The sequence below is a fragment of the Plectropomus leopardus genome, chromosome 22 (genome assembly GCF_008729295.1).
Source record: "Plectropomus leopardus isolate mb chromosome 22, YSFRI_Pleo_2.0, whole genome shotgun sequence".
NCBI classification, from domain to species: Eukaryota; Metazoa; Chordata; class Actinopteri; order Perciformes; family Serranidae; genus Plectropomus; species Plectropomus leopardus.
Window position 1 is genome coordinate 12,915,865 of NC_056484.1, and position 17,642 is coordinate 12,933,506.

At 37.7% G+C, this 17,642-nt stretch overlaps 1 protein-coding gene across 2 annotated transcripts in view; it reads right to left on the bottom strand.

Annotated features, from left to right (window-relative positions):
* LOC121961397 (gamma-secretase activating protein) overlaps nucleotides 1–14,172 on the bottom strand; it is a 43,824-nt gene extending 29,652 nt beyond the window's left edge. Inside the window, exons 1-19 of one of the 2 annotated variants that reach the window (XM_042511376.1) lie at nucleotides 13,880–14,172; nucleotides 12,505–12,575; nucleotides 11,612–11,668; nucleotides 11,431–11,500; nucleotides 10,586–10,633; nucleotides 10,384–10,472; nucleotides 9,863–9,932; nucleotides 9,651–9,700; nucleotides 9,199–9,324; nucleotides 8,608–8,664; nucleotides 8,438–8,484; nucleotides 8,135–8,220; nucleotides 8,003–8,005; nucleotides 7,051–7,128; nucleotides 6,863–6,949; nucleotides 6,541–6,633; nucleotides 6,184–6,352; nucleotides 5,646–5,736; nucleotides 2,495–2,564 (exon numbers count right to left, since the gene is read on the bottom strand). In XM_042511376.1, coding sequence (XP_042367310.1) covers nucleotides 2,495–2,564; nucleotides 5,646–5,736; nucleotides 6,184–6,352; nucleotides 6,541–6,633; nucleotides 6,863–6,949; nucleotides 7,051–7,128; nucleotides 8,003–8,005; nucleotides 8,135–8,220; nucleotides 8,438–8,484; nucleotides 8,608–8,664; nucleotides 9,199–9,324; nucleotides 9,651–9,700; nucleotides 9,863–9,932; nucleotides 10,384–10,472; nucleotides 10,586–10,633; nucleotides 11,431–11,500; nucleotides 11,612–11,668; nucleotides 12,505–12,575; nucleotides 13,880–13,967 — 1,450 coding nt within the window. In that variant the 5' untranslated portion in view covers nucleotides 13,968–14,172. The remainder of the gene's footprint in view (nucleotides 1–2,494; nucleotides 2,565–5,645; nucleotides 5,737–6,183; nucleotides 6,353–6,540; nucleotides 6,634–6,862; nucleotides 6,950–7,050; nucleotides 7,129–8,002; nucleotides 8,006–8,134; nucleotides 8,221–8,437; nucleotides 8,485–8,607; nucleotides 8,665–9,198; nucleotides 9,325–9,650; nucleotides 9,701–9,862; nucleotides 9,933–10,383; nucleotides 10,473–10,585; nucleotides 10,634–11,430; nucleotides 11,501–11,611; nucleotides 11,669–12,504; nucleotides 12,576–13,879) is intronic. The other variant, XM_042511377.1, reaches the window with a different exon arrangement.
* Nucleotides 14,173–17,642: the final 3,470 nt, after the last annotated feature.

Sequence of the window (17,642 nt, forward strand, 5' to 3'; positions counted from 1 at the left end):
GGTTATGTTACCTTTAATAAATATATTGTTAATTTAAATGGTTATTGTGTGTTCCTCCCTTCTTTTGTAACACACTTGAACAAGCTGGGCATCACAATTGGCAACCAGGATTATGTGTTTTGCAGATGTTAGCATGCAGCTATATATAGCAGTACTCTTGCAGCCTGGATATGAGTGTGTGTAGCACTTCACCTCATTAAAATTGACCAATAAAAGTTTCTAAACACAACCGGACATGTTAAGCAGCTATATGGCTCATAATGTAAATTGTAGCTATATGTGGCAGTGTCGGCTATATAATGTTAACACCTGAGGTTGCGTGCCTGGAGCAGATGACCATGTGGAAAAAAATAATCAGAAACAGGGTATTCAGCACGTTCTGCAGCCTGAGGGTCCAGCTGACGAGGATGATTTTTACATATGTTTACCTCATTATGTAAAACGTAAGCCGTGTTTAATGTGAACATCCATCGTTCTAATATTATATATATTTGACTTAAAATAAGTAAAAGCATATTAAGTCCCTTTTAAGATTATGAGGGCTATGTACTTGCTGTTTCCCTGTACCTCTCTTCTAGTGGTACTGTGGTGTTCTTGCAGTTTGTCTCTCTTACCTTTGTTTTCAAAATGCTTAATTTTGACTTGAGTCTGTCATTAAAGTGTAGGTTATATAAGTTGCAGAACCCTGTATATCGCCACCAGCAGGATTTCTTTTTACTGTGCTACAGTTAAGAGAATGTGTGTGCATCTTTCTATTTTTCTATGTGTCATTATCTTGGAGTTGAACCAGGCATCTTTGAAAAATATACAGAGCTAGGAAGGAAAAAAAATATTTTTTGTGTGTGCGTTTCTCTGTTTTTGAGAACGACACTAACAAAGACACTATAGTTTAGTGTGGTGGATTTGTTGCAAAACCGCTCTCCTAATTTTAGCATAAAGGATAAGCCAACAATTCTGCTGATGTTATTCACGCTGCAATCAAATTGTTGACAGTGAGGATGGCATTTTTTTTTCGTTAGTGGCTTTAATCTTGTTTATTGATGCATTCAGATCTGTGGTGTATACTCTCCTTGGTACTGAAGTGATATTGATGTTGTTGTCCTTTAGAAGATTATCTGGGTGGATTACTGCCTTTCATGGCTTGTGTCTCTGTGCTAAACTAAAGGGCAGTAACACTCGCCTGGGTGTGGTGATCCTAATGTGGGAGCGTTATAAATACTCTGCTCAGCTCTGGTTGCTGCAGCAGCACCTGTGATTGGCACACATATCTCTCCCTTGTTTTTAGGAGAGACTCTGGACACTTCACACACAATTCTGGGTTCTTGCCCAGGGAAACTTGGACATGCGGATACTCCAACAGCTACCCATTTGGGCAACAATGCAATATTTGCTGATATCACAAAGTCTGCTGTGATACCATTTCGATTCAACTCAGGGGTGATCAATTTAAGACCATATTACAATATCATTATTGTATTTTTGTTTGACGGTTGTCATTGTCTGCAAGGGGTGGAAATCACTTAAAGATGATATTATTACGATACTGAATTCACAAAACAATATTGTTGCAATTTTAAACATTTTGCAATATATTGATTATTGCAATAGCATATTTTGTGATGTACTACAATAATTTGTGCCAGGGGAATATCCAATCCTCCAGATGACGATAAGTGTACGGATGCTTTCAGTTTGCATCGCTGATAGTGGATCGCTGACCAGACTGACCACTGTTGTGAAGCTACAAAAAAACATGTTATTTTATGATAAATGAATACTAAGACTATGTTGTGTATTCAAAGAGGTAAACAGACAAAAGAGCAAAATTAATAACTTAGTATATGATTAATTTAAAGTGATGTTAGAACCCCAGGCTCCTCCATCAGTTGACCTGTCCCACCCAGTTCCTCCACAATCACTATGATATATTAGTGATGCTCCTAATGTTTTATTTATTAGGTAAACATGTTTGTCTTCATGTACTGCGCAGTATTAATATGAACTCTGAATCTTAGAGCAAGTTAAAGTAGTTACAGCAGCGTCAATAATATGCAAATGTATGCGGCAAGGTGCTCCAACATCTAATGTGATCATCTATTCTCTGGGTGATGACTGTTTTCGTAAATATAAAATTAATATCATGTACTGTTCTATTTAGTTCAGAAGGACATCATGGGACATTCAAATGTGTTGCTGTGTGTCTACTAGGACTCAAACACATTTTTTAAAAGCTGCTCTGTGCAAGTCTCTAAGGTCTTTAATTCAGACTCTCCAGACCCGTGTTGAACGTCTGGCAAAAGTTTGCTGCGAGAGAAGAGATTAAAGAGCCAAACAGAGTTGATGAGTGTTGATGAAAGAATTCAGTTTTGTGTAGATAAGATGTACGCAGTCTAGTAACCGCAGGCAGAAGGAGACATAAAAGGCAAGTGAGCAGCATGACTCGAAAAGGAAGAAGAGGTACTCAGGTGACTTGTGTCCCGATGCTTCAACTGACCGAGAATGAACTCCTGGATCTGATCAAAGGATTCGAAGGCATTCACGTTGTCACACAGCCATTCAATGACCTACAGGCAGGATGGAAACACACAGGGGACAAATGTCAATGTGGTGGGAGCACAACAAGACAGCTTTACAACATGAGGCATTTTCTGACCGCTGGAACAGTCCAGCTCGATTTTGGCCACTCGTCAAAGTGAAAGTGGCGGTACTATATCAACTGCCAACCGCCTTGCGTCACTTCAGCATTTCCATTTGCAGTGTGAATGCAAACAAAAAATTAGATGTAACGCCAAGTGGTTGTATGCCTCTGGGCATCACTGAAGTTGCACTTACAGTTTACATCCATGTCTGTGAAAAAAACATGAATGCTTCCCACAAGGAGGATTTCTACAGTCAGCACATTTTTAAGATTAGTGTCACCAGTTCAGTGTCTGACCAAATGTCCCCCTCTGTTCCTGACTTATGACACTGACATTCTACCACCAGATTGTAATCAGTTCATTGCTGAGTTCAAGGACATTTGTGTCAAATTTTAAGAAATTCGCTCAAGATGTCCTTGAGATATCACTTTCACAAGAATGAGACAGATGCAATGTCATTGTGAGCATGACCTTCGAACACCAAAATCAAATCAGTTCATTCTTGAGTCCAAGTGGACATTTGTGCTAAATCTGAAGAAATTCACTCAAGGTGTTCTTGAGATATCGTGTCCACAAGAATGTACCAGATGCACATACCAACAGACAGATGGATCGACAACCCAAAAACATGATGCCTCTAGCCTTAGTAATTGCTGACATGGAGACATAAAAAGCCTTTGAGTGTAGTTCTCGTGCGAGCATCCTAATGGGAAGTTCCTCTCAGAGAGTCCCCAAAACTGTTTGGTCAAAAAACACCTATGTCCATCTAGTTAATGTTTGATTAAACAGTGACTCTCGGTCCTCTATCATTGGGTCTGTGAAAAGTTTTCAGATGTATTTAAGTATCATAATGTGAATTATTTACTTTTTAATTTTACAAAAAGCTTCATATCTTAACAAATATTACTGAATTTTAAATCTGAAATAGTTAATAAATTACATTGTAATCTAATGAACTGTTTATTACATAAAATAATCAAAAGTTGCGTTGAACTGCAAGCTTTACTTTTTAGTCAAGTTAGGGACTTGGCTCTGGGTGGCAAAATTGGCCGGTTTGTCCAATGTTTTGATGCAGAGACTAAAATATCTCAATAAAGATGAGATGGATCATTGCCATGACACATATGTCTTTGGAGATCCCTGACCTTTCGTTAACCCCACCAGCACGCCAATAATGACATGCTCACTAAGATGATCAATATGGTAAACATACTTGATAAACATTCCTATGTTAGTATTGCCATTGAGAGCAGTTAATCAGTTCTAATTACCAATAAGGATTTTTGGGCTGATGCGTATATTGGTGTTTACATTACAGAAACATGAAATATGAATGATGTCCTCAAAAATAGTCCCTGCAAATCTCACAGCTGCAGCACATCAGAGAAAAACTCATTTTCTGTTGCCCATCTCTCTGCTGTTTGAACAAATATCTCCTTTCCAAAGTCAGGACTGGTCCAGAAACAGAATTACTACGTAACAACTATGTGAAGAGGAAGCAAAGGTAGAAGAACTTAATTTGCACACCATTCCCTTAAAGTTAAAATGTCTACAAGCAAAAAAATGTCACCAAGCAATCGCCTTTATAAAGCCACTATGTTTGGTGCTGTTGGCCACATTAACTGAGTCCACCAAGAATTCTAAAGTTATGTGGGGTGTTCAATTTCCCAGTGCTAGCTGCACTAATGAAGCTGGTGACTCATTTAACCTCTAAAGAAAGAATTTATTACAGTCTATCAGAGTAGCTGGCACATCTTAATTTAGGTGTACTAACAGAGTCTGAGTCACAGTCAGCTCTGTGCCCAAACAAAATATCTGCCCCTTTCTTTCGCTCTTTGTTTGACTTTGTTTGATCTCTGCCCACTTGTCTCGTCTCCTCTCCTGGTTTATTACAGCTGCCTGTCTTCTTACCTCCGTCGGCTCACTTCCAACTCAAGGTTGACACCTACTGAATTCACACAGAAGTGCAGTAAAGCTGCCGTCTCCATCTTTATCTGTTCATTTTTACTTCTTCTCTTCGTTTTCCTTGAGGGACTGCGGCATACAGTGACATTAACATGCACGTTTGATTAAATTTGACTGCATTTTCTGTCACATAACCCTCTTTTCTGCTTCTTTATACTCCCCTCACATCTGCATTCAGTCTCTCCCCTCACCCAGGAGATATGTTTGAGCTTGTAACTAATTAGACACTGACAACAACTGACGTTTTCAATGATTTTGTGATTCTACAAATAAATAGTGACATTTTGTTGTATAAAAATACAATTTCTCGATGAAAGCTTACATTCTGTGGGGCCACATGATGTTTTACATCTTTATTTGGGAGCAGGGGCAGAGCCAGATGTTGTAACTTTTCAGTGCCCAAACCAAACCTTGGGGGGGCTGGGGTCAGGCTTATAATATGCATTATTACGACGATTGCACAATAGAAGTAAAATGGACTGGTACATGGGTGAAATCAGTGTCACTGCCGCATGCCACTGTCGGGGTCAAAAAATGTGGGAAATCAGCTCCAGCTGGAGTTCTGTGAGAAAAAGTCACAAAGGTACTCGCCAAAGATTTACTCATTGTAGATATTTATAATAATTCCCAAAAAGATCAAAGCAGACATGTCTTATTGCATGATCCAAATCTTAGTCTAAACTAAGTAAGTAAGTTGTTAGCTTAAAAATTGTTGTTTTGCAAATTGAATTTTGAAAGCAGTAACACACAGATAGCTGAAAGTTGGGGAGAATGCTGGTCTAAATAGTTGGCCGATGTAACGTTTATAACCACAGCTTACATGCAGTTAGTTAGACTGCTAATCTAACAACCTATGTTAAGGTTGTTCAGGTATGTATGAGTTTTTGAGAAAATATTCAGAGTTGAATCCCTAGAGGCCAGCCACCCCAATCCACCTCTGTTTTAGAGAAAAAAAGGTTACCTTAACACAAAAGGACATTGAATTTGCTTTAAATATCAACACTTTTGCCCTCCCAACTTCTTCCCTGCCTTCATTTGTACCTTCAGCTCCAGGTTTGGGTCATTTCCCATGTAAACCAGCAGGTAGTGGAGGGCAGCCAGGCGCTGAGGGTCAGTCTTACCGCTGGAACACCTTGGACGGAGGTGACACACAGCAAATTTACTTTTATACAACATAAGCATATGCAAACACAAGAGACCCAAAGGCAGCAGCACAGGCAGTCAGCAAACAGTCTGGTACCATACTGTGATGTATGTGCTGTTTAAAAAGCGGAATGAAAAAAAAATAAATGAGCAGAATAAAAAAATGGTGAGCAAGGGGCCACTGGTGCATCTTTATTGAGCAGGATGGTTGAATCCAATCTGCTGGCTACGATTCAAGTTAGTCTTATATTTATTGCAGAAACACTCTGCAGGTGTATGTGCACAAAAATAACTTTTCACAAAATAGCTTTCCCTTTCCACCTGTCTGCTTTCTGCCTTCCTATATATCCCCCTCTGCTCTCAAGTGCCTCCTCTACGTATATAAATAATAACCCCAATACCCATAAATCCTTCATTTCAACAAGTTATGAATCACCTCGAGGGAGTGTCTGATCTCAGTATCTGCAGCAGGAAGGCAGGGCTCAGCTCAGCAGTGTGGATCCTCCCACTGGCCAGGTTCAGCAGACTAGGACTGGACTCTTCTTCTGCATGCAACACTGTGATGTTAGCAGACTGACACTGCAGGCCCAAGTCTGCGTCAAGACCTTAAAGTTGTTGAGAAAGACAGACGGAGAATAAGACACTCTCTACATACAAATACCAATCTACGTTTGTCCGTGTTTAAGATTTAAGCAACATAGGAGCTTGTACTGTGGCGGAGAAATGAGGTAAACAAACTGCTCCACAGTCGTCACTCAGCTTCGACATGATTTGCAAAAAAACCTCGTCTTACCTGAGAGAAAGAGGGAGTGACAGAGCATCTCCTGCTGCCTGGTGTTGATACAATGGAGGAAATAGTCCTGCAGATACACCAGGATGTGATAACCTACATACAAAAATCACATATTAGCATCACTATAATGTTATGACGGTATGCTGGGTGCAAAACAGACATTTATTAAGCTGCATAATGACACATGCACTCATTTGTATTTCTGTGTCCATCTTGCTGTTTTAAATGCAAAAGTACTGAACACACATTTGGCAGTCAACCTTACAAACTCACACACTTGAGTTGAATTTAAAAGGATTCTGAGGTGTGTGTGTGCAATGACCTATAGGGATAAAGAGTGGATGGGGCTGTGCAGCTTTTTGTGGCGACTGGTCGCTGCCCAGAGATACTCTGTATGTCTTGCTGCAGTCTGCAGGAAGTAAGAAAAGCCACATTTATCACCATTTGCTCAAGATAACGTTTGACAAAAAAAATATTATTTGAATAGAGAGCAAGAAAAAGCATTTGCACCTTTGTGGACTAAAACCACAGTGTAGATCAGTTCCTTTTTGTCTTTTAGAGTCTGGCTGTAGCACACGCACATGCCTCCTAAAAACAAATGACAGAGACATATCAATCAATAAACAGACATCCACGGCAATATTCATGATAATCACTGTGAAATTAATCAGTTGTGATATGTTTTGATGGAGAATCAATTTACATATTAAAAGAGCTATATACAACATTGAGAGCATATTTATGATTCTGAGTTGATATTGTTTGCACACGGCTCATGGAGGTGACTAAGCTGGCAGCTAACAGTGCTAACAGATCTAACAGTGTTAACCTAGGTGGGAACTAGAGGGTGAGCAACTGCTGTATGAGCGCAGTGCTGGGCAGCAGCAATAAGCTAGCTGATGGGATACACAAATGGGAACTCACTCACTCATGCACTAACATGCATGTGAGGCCGAGTCGACTATCACAGCAAACCACAAAGAAGCTCAGATTACACACAGAGGTGACTTCATTCTCTACTCAGGATGCTATTATTCCACTATATCTTTACATACAAAAATAGTGGCTTGCTGCTAAATTAATACTCTGAATGTTGTACACAGAACCTTTAATACATAACATAAATTAACTTTTTAAAGGTGTATCTCAGTGAAAGGACAGGAATAGGGGTTAATGACTGATTAAAAAAATCAGAGTCAATCGATGATGTGAATGAATGAATCAAGTAGTCATTCCAAAAAATGACTACCTCCTTTTTTAAAGGTTTGACTGATGAACCAATTTTAATGTTGAAAACCTTTAATTCAAAAACACAATCCACTTTTTTTTGCGGAGAAAACTGAACCTGATCTTCATTGATGAAATGAAACTCTTCCAAAAATCTTTCATCACATCATCACTGAGACTGTGAATTATGCGTTGCAGATTATAACATGGCCTCTGACTTGTGACAGGGACTTACTTTCTTGTTTTCGCAAAGAGAAATGCAAAACACACACAAGAATGCAGAATTAGTCATGTAACTGGAACGTCAGTTTATTTACATCTGTTGAGAGCACATTATTCATCTCAGGGATTTGTGTGTGTGTGTTACCTATTCTGTTTGTGAACACTTCCATCCTAATGAGCTCCTGCTCTGGTCTCTCCGTGTGATAATGGTCAAAACCCAGATTTACAAACCTGTTAGCCACACACGCAAAGTAAACACAATCAGAATATTTGTGGACCTAAGAAATTATGAAGCTGCACAGCAAATTAATAACATGCAAAGCACAAGAGTGGTACAGGAATTATTTTTTGTGTCTCACACTGCAGATACATGTCAAAGTGATGCAGAATATAGAATTAAGTAGCTGCTAAGAAACGACACTTGTATATCTATTAGTCGTTTCCTTACTTGACTGTACGAGAAAGATTAGCAGGCAACTCTAATGGGAGCTCCAACTGTGGGAGAGATAGTGATAGAAAGCAAGATAGTTGTATGTTATCAGGTGAAAGCAGAAATAACAATATGTAATTAAAATAAGCACAAAAGATTGGTAACTATAAGACATGGAGACAACTCACCACAGTTTCGCAATTATGGTTGGAGTAAAACTGAATACATCGCATCAGGAACTTTTCCTGTGAAAAGACAGAATACAGATTTTGTGTTGATGTACTTTGTATAAAGAAAATTTGTTTTGTGCTGTTCATAGTAGAGGTGTAAGAAAGTATAAATATACTTGAGTATCGCAATATTGCGTTTTGTGATACACTGTATTATTTTTTTGATAAATAGTTTTATTAAACTGCCTTTATTTTCTTTTTGAGATGATAAATTTGACTTTGTTGCTGTCAGTAAGATGACCTATGTATTACCTTTACAGTAACATAACAACATAAAGCTAGCATAAAAACAGGAAAAACAGGCCTATGATGCAGACAGGATCATAAAATATGCATCAATAGCACTGATAGTTTTCCGAAAATTATATTTTAAAAAGCCACATATATTGCCTTGCTTACAATATTGCAATATGTTGAATCATCACACCTGTATCGTGATGCATATCGTATCGGAACATTTTTTGTCAATACACAGTCTTAGTCCACAGAAGTCTTTTTTCAGGTGAACTGAATTCAATGGAATGTCCTCACAAATACAGGAGTACATGCCTGTGTGTGTCTTCCATTATGAGTGAGATAGTAGACTCTTTGCGTGTGTCTGTCCCACTGGACCCAGCAGAAGTCCTCCACTATTCTCTCTGCAGTTTTGGACAAACGCTCTGGATTGGCCATCACCTGGTTCACACAAACACATTGATATTCAGTTTTGTAGACACTCTGAATTCTTAAGGCAAAGCTCCCCAGGAGGCCTCAAGACACGGGATAGTTTATGGCTTAAGAGGTTGAAACCATATATTCTCTGCACTGGGTTATGTAAATACACTCCAACGATTTGGCTTATCAATTACAAGATATGTGCAGAATTTATACCTTTAAAAACACAGCACAGAAACCACCAGCCAGAAAAATCCTCCATGCAATTATAGTTAAGCTTAAACCACTTCCTCACAAAAAAAGTGAGGCAGAAGTGAGCACTGTGGTGAATGCAAAGTACAACTTACCACCCTATAACCCTCTTGTTTTGTCAGCAGAACATGGTAAAGATCCACATCTGAAAAGCACAGAAGGATATGCATAACTATATCTTGCTGTTTTTTCCTCTCCGAATTTAAGAAGCCAGATTATGCGTCTCTAAATTTGATGATCTGTTTTGTCGCAGATTAAAGAAATACATCCCACACAGACAGATGAGCGTACGGGCACACAGACTCACATCCGTCCTCCGTCAGCAGCAGCAGGTGGCTCTCCAGCACTGATCTCCTGTCAGTTTCTGTATGGAGGAACTAAGGACAGCCGCGGGAAACATGAGTCAGCATCTGGTGGTTTACAACAGTTACCAGATGGGCAAATCTACTTGCTGATTTTCACATTTTAATGCAAGCCTTAAACATTCTTGTCATATAAGTTATAAGTTTGTGGTTTGAACATGTGACGATCACCAAGCAGTGCAGGGGTCACAGCCACAGTAACATAAATACTTTTCTTCTGTTAATAAAAGCACATAACTGAGAAAGAGAGATAAAAGATGAAGAAGTGAATAAGAGAGGGAATGGAAAGGCCAGAACACTTTCAGCAAGCTTGCAAAATAAAAAGTATATGGCAACATACACACACTGTTATTGCCGATGCAACATAACTGCAGCATCAGCTCATGGCTGCAGTAAAACCTGCACAAAAGTGGCCAAAACAACACATACACACACACACACACATACACACACACACATACTCTACCTGCACTTTGACCCTGCAGTCCACTGCCTTCAGGACTTTAGTGTTGTTGATGTGATTGGTCTCAATTAGAAGAGTTAGACACTTGGATACTAAAAAACAGAAAGAATGTGAGGAAAAAAAATGAATTGTTACCACAAAGATTAAGAATGCAGTATGAATTTATCTGTGGATGAAATAGAGAGAAAGAAGTCTTGGGTGTTACTTGGTTTGAGGCGCTCCTCTCCTCTGGTGTTTTGTGCCAAGCTGACAGCTGAGGGGAAAAAATCACAGGCAAGGTGTCAGTTGGCTTATCTTTTATCTCGTGACTTAATTTATGTCTATTTTGCACAGAGATTACACTAAATCAGTGCTTCTTCAACAATGATTTGGCACCACAAGAGTTGATAATGTCCAGTGGCTCAAGACAAAACTTCTCACTTAATTGCCTGCTTTGGAGTCAAGGACAAACACTCTATTGAAATAAGTTATATCAACATTTGAGATTTCCCTTCAACATAAGCAGAATTTAATGTTATTACAAAGAAAAGAAATGTAGCATGTCAACCAATTTCCCTTCAAATATGTCACGTTTTCTTAAAAAGAAATGTACCTATGTTTCCTTTAAATCTACCCAGAGTTTAGTTGCAACTATAATTGTTTCATAATGTTTACCTATGTGTTTAAATTTGTGACTGTAAATGGTCATGTTAGCTAATTGTGGGCCATATTCATAAGTACGAACACAGAATTTATGTGTTCATATAGGTTGGAGGACTTGTACATTCAATCCCGTACAGTTGAGTGGATGGGGAAATTAGCTATAGTGACCAAAAATGGCTGTAAACATGTTTATTTCTGCTTTAAAGGTGGGCATCTTGACATGGGGGGTCTATGAGGACTGACTTGCTTCCAGTGCCAGCCTCAATTGGCCATTCAAGGAACGGCAGCTTTTGGCACTTCTGAGTTGGCTTCATTTTTCAGCCCCAGAGGTTGCCACTTGGTCAAGAACAAAGTATTGTTAACAATGTCTGCTGCTGGTGAATCATTATCTCAACGTTACAGGCTCACCTAACAGCGTCTCCTCCTTGTTCAGGGAACAGCTGCTGACACACACCTGCTTGTCAAACGTGTACAGGGGCTGTTGGAGAGAATTTGCAACCGCATGGGTACAGGCGTGCATGAACACTCACACATAAAAGCAAAATCTGCAGCATTAAAGGGAAAAAGACATGGAACACACAAGCAGTACCTTGTTCTGTTTGTTGTTGGGGTCATATTTCCCGATCCTGGTAGTCCCTGTTGCTCCCTATAAGAATATTATAGAATAGAATAAAATATAACCTCTAGTGAGGTCATTAAATAAATCAAACCACAGAGTAAGATAATCCTAATCTCTCCCGACAGAGTAGACCTCCTTTCCCACTGGTGTCTCCCACTACATTGATATGTGTGGAACGTCATGCTTGACCTCTTCATTACTCTGGCTGACTATGCTTATTATCCTTACTAGACCTGCGTTACTTCAAACCAACGATTCACCACTTTTGGGGTTCATAAGATTTAAAATAAAAAGTCTCTGAAACCCAAAGCAGAGCCAGGCATGCATAAAGCTGTGAACCTTGCACAAAAAAAAGAGATTATTTCCTCTTTGCAGGCTGCACGCTGTCTTTAACCTACTAAACCCACAGAGTCTTTGGCGGGTCTATCATTAAAAATGTATGTTGTGCAGGGAAGCACGGTTCAGCACACAGAACTTTATTTGAAATTCAAGCAAAGATCCCAAGGTTTCCAAAAATATGTCAAGCGGAATTATAGAGAAGTCTGTAAAAAAAAAAAAAAGAGAGAAAAAAAAAGAATAGAATTAGCATTTGGTGGTGTCGATTTGATGATGAATGGTGGCGACATAAAAATAAAAATAAAAAACAGCATCTGGGATTTGCATATTTCACCCACTGTGACTTCAATGAAGGGCTGGGACAAGAAGATGCAGAATAGTTGGTAAACAGTCAAAAGAAGTAAGACCAATGCAGGTTGTAACACCACTAAACTGCAAAGAGCACTGGATTAATAAGGATTAGCTTACACTCACCCAATGAGTACATTCAGCATACTTAACATGCAGTGCTGCCAGTGTGGACTTACCTTCCAGGAGTAAAGGATGCCCCCGTCCCTCTCAATGTTCAGGATCCGAGTGTCCACTGCTCCAGAGTATTCTGCAGACAGAGCATCATTATTTTAAACAACAACGTGCCCTGACAAATAAGTTTTTAGTATCCCTGCCACTGCTCAAACTGAACAAACTGAGTGTAATGCTAAATGAGAATATAGTGTGTTTCCAAGGTACAATATGTTGTTATTCAAAGTTCCCAGATGTGCTGGTAAAGTAATCTGTAAATGTTATGAGACATAATGAGAGCTTGCAGCATTACCTGAACAACCACCACATATTTTTACCATATGTCCATGTACTCAGCATGATGATTGCAGTAAAATGTCATGCATACAGAGTTTTTATTTTATGTTTGATTTTTTGTTACGATGTTACAACGATGAGCAAACATGAGCAGGTTGATTTATTTAATGCAATCCTGCAACCTTTTGTTCAATATTTGGAAACGATCTTAGTGTAATGATATTTGCAGATGATAGTTAACAATTTAATGTATTATATTGTGATTTTGTTCGTAATTGCATCTTCATTCATCTGCATTTGCACATTTGCCAATTTATTCTACATTGTAAATATTTGCTAATGATTTTTTGCATATTTTACAATAATAATAATAAATAATAATAATAATAATAATAATAACTTTATAACTTTTGATTGCCTTGTAGAAGAAAAATATTTGAAAGTCTTGCTGTAAATAATCCAATTATTTCTTTTCAGTTGTATGTTAACCACTATCTGGCACACATGGAGTAAAATAATCTACTTTCAGTTTAGTTTGTATTAAATTTTCTCTTATGAAATAGTCTATAGCATGTAAGGTTCTATTTTAGGATATTCATTAAATAAATTTGATTATTTATAGCTTTTTTCTGCACTTTATCTTTTAATTTGAAATTCTGCTCCATAACTGATAGTTTTAAGGCATGCAAACTGCTTTGACATACATGTTTTCCTTACAATGTATTTATTGAAGACATGTGAACAGCAAATAGCACCATCTACTGTAATTTACGTATTAACCTTTAAGTACTTATGGATTCTGAATTTTGTTTTTAAAACTAAAGCTAATGTTATGGGACAGTCCTCGATACGTTTCCTCCATAAAAATGATTTTGTTTTAGAAGTTGTGCAATATCTTATGCCTATTTATTAGCCAAACGTGCAATAAAATTAAATTCACTGTTTATACTCTGTAATAACATAAGCAGGCTAAACTTAAACCTAACACTTTTAGCTAGCACTGTTAGCTACATGTTGATTACAGCTATTCAATCAGTAATGATAACAGTAGCAAATAGTTTGACAGTGAAAAAGCAGCTGACAGTTGACACCTGAACGCCTCACCTTGTACCCTGCAGACCGACGCCTCCTTCCTCAGGATGTCCGACACCACGTCTCTGTGCAGGTCAAATTTTGGCTTTAAATTCAGCATGTTTACACGTCTTAATGCTTCTCAGCTTAAAATCTCTGTCTTTATATTACTCCGGAGCGGTTTGTTTCCTGGCAGTTGGCGTCTCTTCAGGCTTGGCATCATGTGACCGAAACTACATGCTAACTTTGGGCATGTGCAAAACTGAAAGTAACAGAGCATCTAAGTATATAGTCACATAAACCACTTCTTCTTCTCCTTGTGTTCAGAAAACTATTTTATTGACATGCGGAAATGTCATGTTGTCCCGAAGTTAGCTCCTCCCTCCTCAGGGAGCCATAGGCCGAGGGAGGCGACGCTCCAGCGGGCTGGAATCTCTCACCGTCCCGCTGAATGAGTGCGCCATCCAGGGTCAGCCAGGCACTTCACACTGGTGTCATAATGTCACACTGGGTCCTGGAGTTTTCTGTCAGTTGGGCTGTATAATACAAGCACAGAATGTGAGTTCGAAGTTTAACAAGTGTTTTCATTGTATTTTTTTATACTGCAGGTATAACAAAAACATAAAACAAGTAAGGTATTCAGAAAAGTCATAGTGAGGTATTATCTTAATTTAAAATGCTAAGACAGGACATTACATTGAGTACTTTTAAGATCCAAGACAGATAATTGGAGAATGAAAATGCTACCTCTAACTACATTAACTATATATTATAACTATTCCACCAGTAGCAACCAAACTCTGGTGGCCCAGGCTGTGCATAACATCAGAATCAGAAATACTTTATTGATCCCAGAGGGGAAATTGCCTTTAGTTACAGACGCTCCCATTCAAAAGTCTTAAAAGAAGTAGTAAAGTGTAGAATATATCAATAAAATTTAAACATGAGTACTAATATAAAATAAATGTATCTAAACACTAAAGTATAAATACAAATGTACATTTTTGTTCTTGTTTCTACCATGTGATAAATAAAACAACAGATTACCAACATCTCACCTCAATAAAGCATCTCTGTATCAGTTTAATGGGAAAAGAAGCATCCAAATTTCTGACTGTGTTGAATATCATACCTTCAGGATTTAACAACTTGATACCACCCCAAAACCCAGTCTGTGTGGGAATATCACAGACATAAAAAAAACAGCTAGATAGTCTTATAGGCCTATATAGTGGAAATAAAATGACAAAAAAAATACCTCTTTGTCAAAGAAATTATTCTCTATCACTTTATTTGTGGATATCAGGTAGAGGTATTTTACAAAGGTAGAAATATGCTGATATCTGCAGATCATAATTGTTGTTAAAGATGCAGAAAACACAACCCTGGGACGATTCCAGATATCGGATTCAAGATGTAGCCAAAATGAACACTCCAAACATGCCAAAATATTAGAAAAAAGGAAATTGCGAAAGCTGAGGCAGCCATCACAGTTGGCACTAGTTTTGACTGTCCTCTTAGGCTTTTTTTTCATCAAGTGAAGAGCTAGTGATGAAATTCTTAGTAGTTTTGTTTAATTTGATGTGGGATTCCTTCATCTTTGTTTTCCCCTATGTATTAGCCTTTTTATTTGCTTTTAAACACACTCAGTACTTTACATATTTTTATTACATAATACAAAGTAGGCGAGGCCGTACTATTAAAAAAAAATAAATATGAACTATTTGGGGGAAAAAAAGGGTTGACTCTAAAAAAATACACATTTGCTTATCAAAATAACCAACTCAGAAGTACACTGAAACCACAAATGTTTTTGTGGTTGCTATGCTGTGCTTGTCATTATGCTTGTATTCCCTCCAAAAAAGCAAATAATCATATCTATTGCAGTAATACACACTTGTGCATCTTCTGAGTTATTGTTAAGCTCCAAAAAATAACATTTTGAAATAAAATAACACTCAAATTGTTCACACACTGATACAGCAAACTAATAACCTAAGTGGAAAACAAGTTATCAGTAAAGGTTTTGGTAACAGTTAGTACTGAAATATCCTTTTAAATTTTGCCTTGTGTGAGTTTCATGTGATTTGTCTGGGTAAAACTTTTAGATGCCGCAATGTGTTGTACATCTAGAGGACAGAACTCTGAAATGTTTAATTATTATTATAATTTTCTTTGATTGCTTGTGCCACAGGGTAGAGGGGGGTTGTGGAGGGTAGAGGGTATAATTGTATGATGAACTGTTGTCTGTCTAGTTCTGTTAAATCAAATAAAACACCAAAAAAAGAACTCTTATGAAATACTGTACTTTACTGTTTTTTTTCTAGTGCAAATATCTAAACTAAACTGAATCAAAGTTTTTACTTGATACATCAACACTGGTCTTTTCACCTCTTTCGTGTGATTATACCTCCTGCAGAATGAGGTTGATTGCCGTTTTACTCACATTACTGTTTTGTTACACCTGTTAAGGTGAGACAACTTTAACTGTTTCTAATCATAGCCTATTAGTTTGTGGTCTTTGGTGACCTCAGCAATTCCCAAATGGAAACACTGATGTTGCTGCACTTGACCTTTGTGAAGGTATTATTTGAATTTAGTAGAGATGCATAGGCTTCCTTTGACACTTGCAACTGCTTAACATTACCCTGTAAATATATGTATGGACATAAACACACCCGGTACTCCCATAGACTGTAAATAATATATTATACAGTCTATGAGTACACCCAAATGAGCCTTTAGGTGCCATTTATGTTGTTTTAACAGCATTTGATGACTAACACTGCCTCCCTCTGCTGAGTTTGAAAACTGCATATATTTTGGCTCATGTCTGTCTTTTCGCTTTTGAGAGCTCCCACTCTCACTCTGCTTTCTCAATGGACTAAAAACAGACTGAACATAGGTACATTATACATTAAGAAATATCATTATTAAGTGGTGACATAACAGACTTCCAGACTTCCAAAGTATGTTGTCCTTTTAAATAGCGTTTCTTTATTTTATTTTTTATGTTTAACTTTTTTTTCTTTATGATTCTGTTTGTTGCCTTTGTCACTATTATAATTTTTCATTCATAACTGTAAAGATTTCTTCCAACATACAAAATATGTCTGTCTTGATCGTGTTTTATTTTATTCTTCTAACTATTATTTGAATTGTATTTACTCTTATTGGTATAGTTTCTCATTGTTATTATTGTTTTGTAATTGTTTCTCTCTTGTTTAATTCTACTTTAAATTCAATTATCCCTTTTCTCGTAAAAATATAACTTTATTCCTATAAAATTCCAACTATTTTTCTCGTAAAATTACAACTTTTGTTCACGTATATTACAGCTTTATTCTCATAAAATCTTTTTCTCGTAAAATTACTTTTTTTCCCCAGAAAACTAGGACTTCATGCTCGTAATATTGCAACTTATTTCTCATAATATTGCGATTTTATTCTCCTAATATTATGACTTTATTCTCGAAATCTAACATTATTTTTCTTCAACATGGCCCTAATCCTCCATCGTAGGATATAGCGACAGTTTCAGTAAATATGACATTTTTTTAAAATAAAGGTTACCTACTGTAGCTGTAAGTGTACACATTCTTTATGATAAGAAGTAAAAAAAATCCTATTGAGCCGTAGGTGATTCGCTTTCATTGTTGAGTGATCATCTTCACGAGTATAAACTCTCTTTGGTCAAACCGGGTTGGCTGGCCGAGTAAAACCGAACATAGCCGACGTATGCCGGACATTTGGTGACGAAGATCCGCCCGCCCCTTCCCCCGCCCGCCCGGCTCTT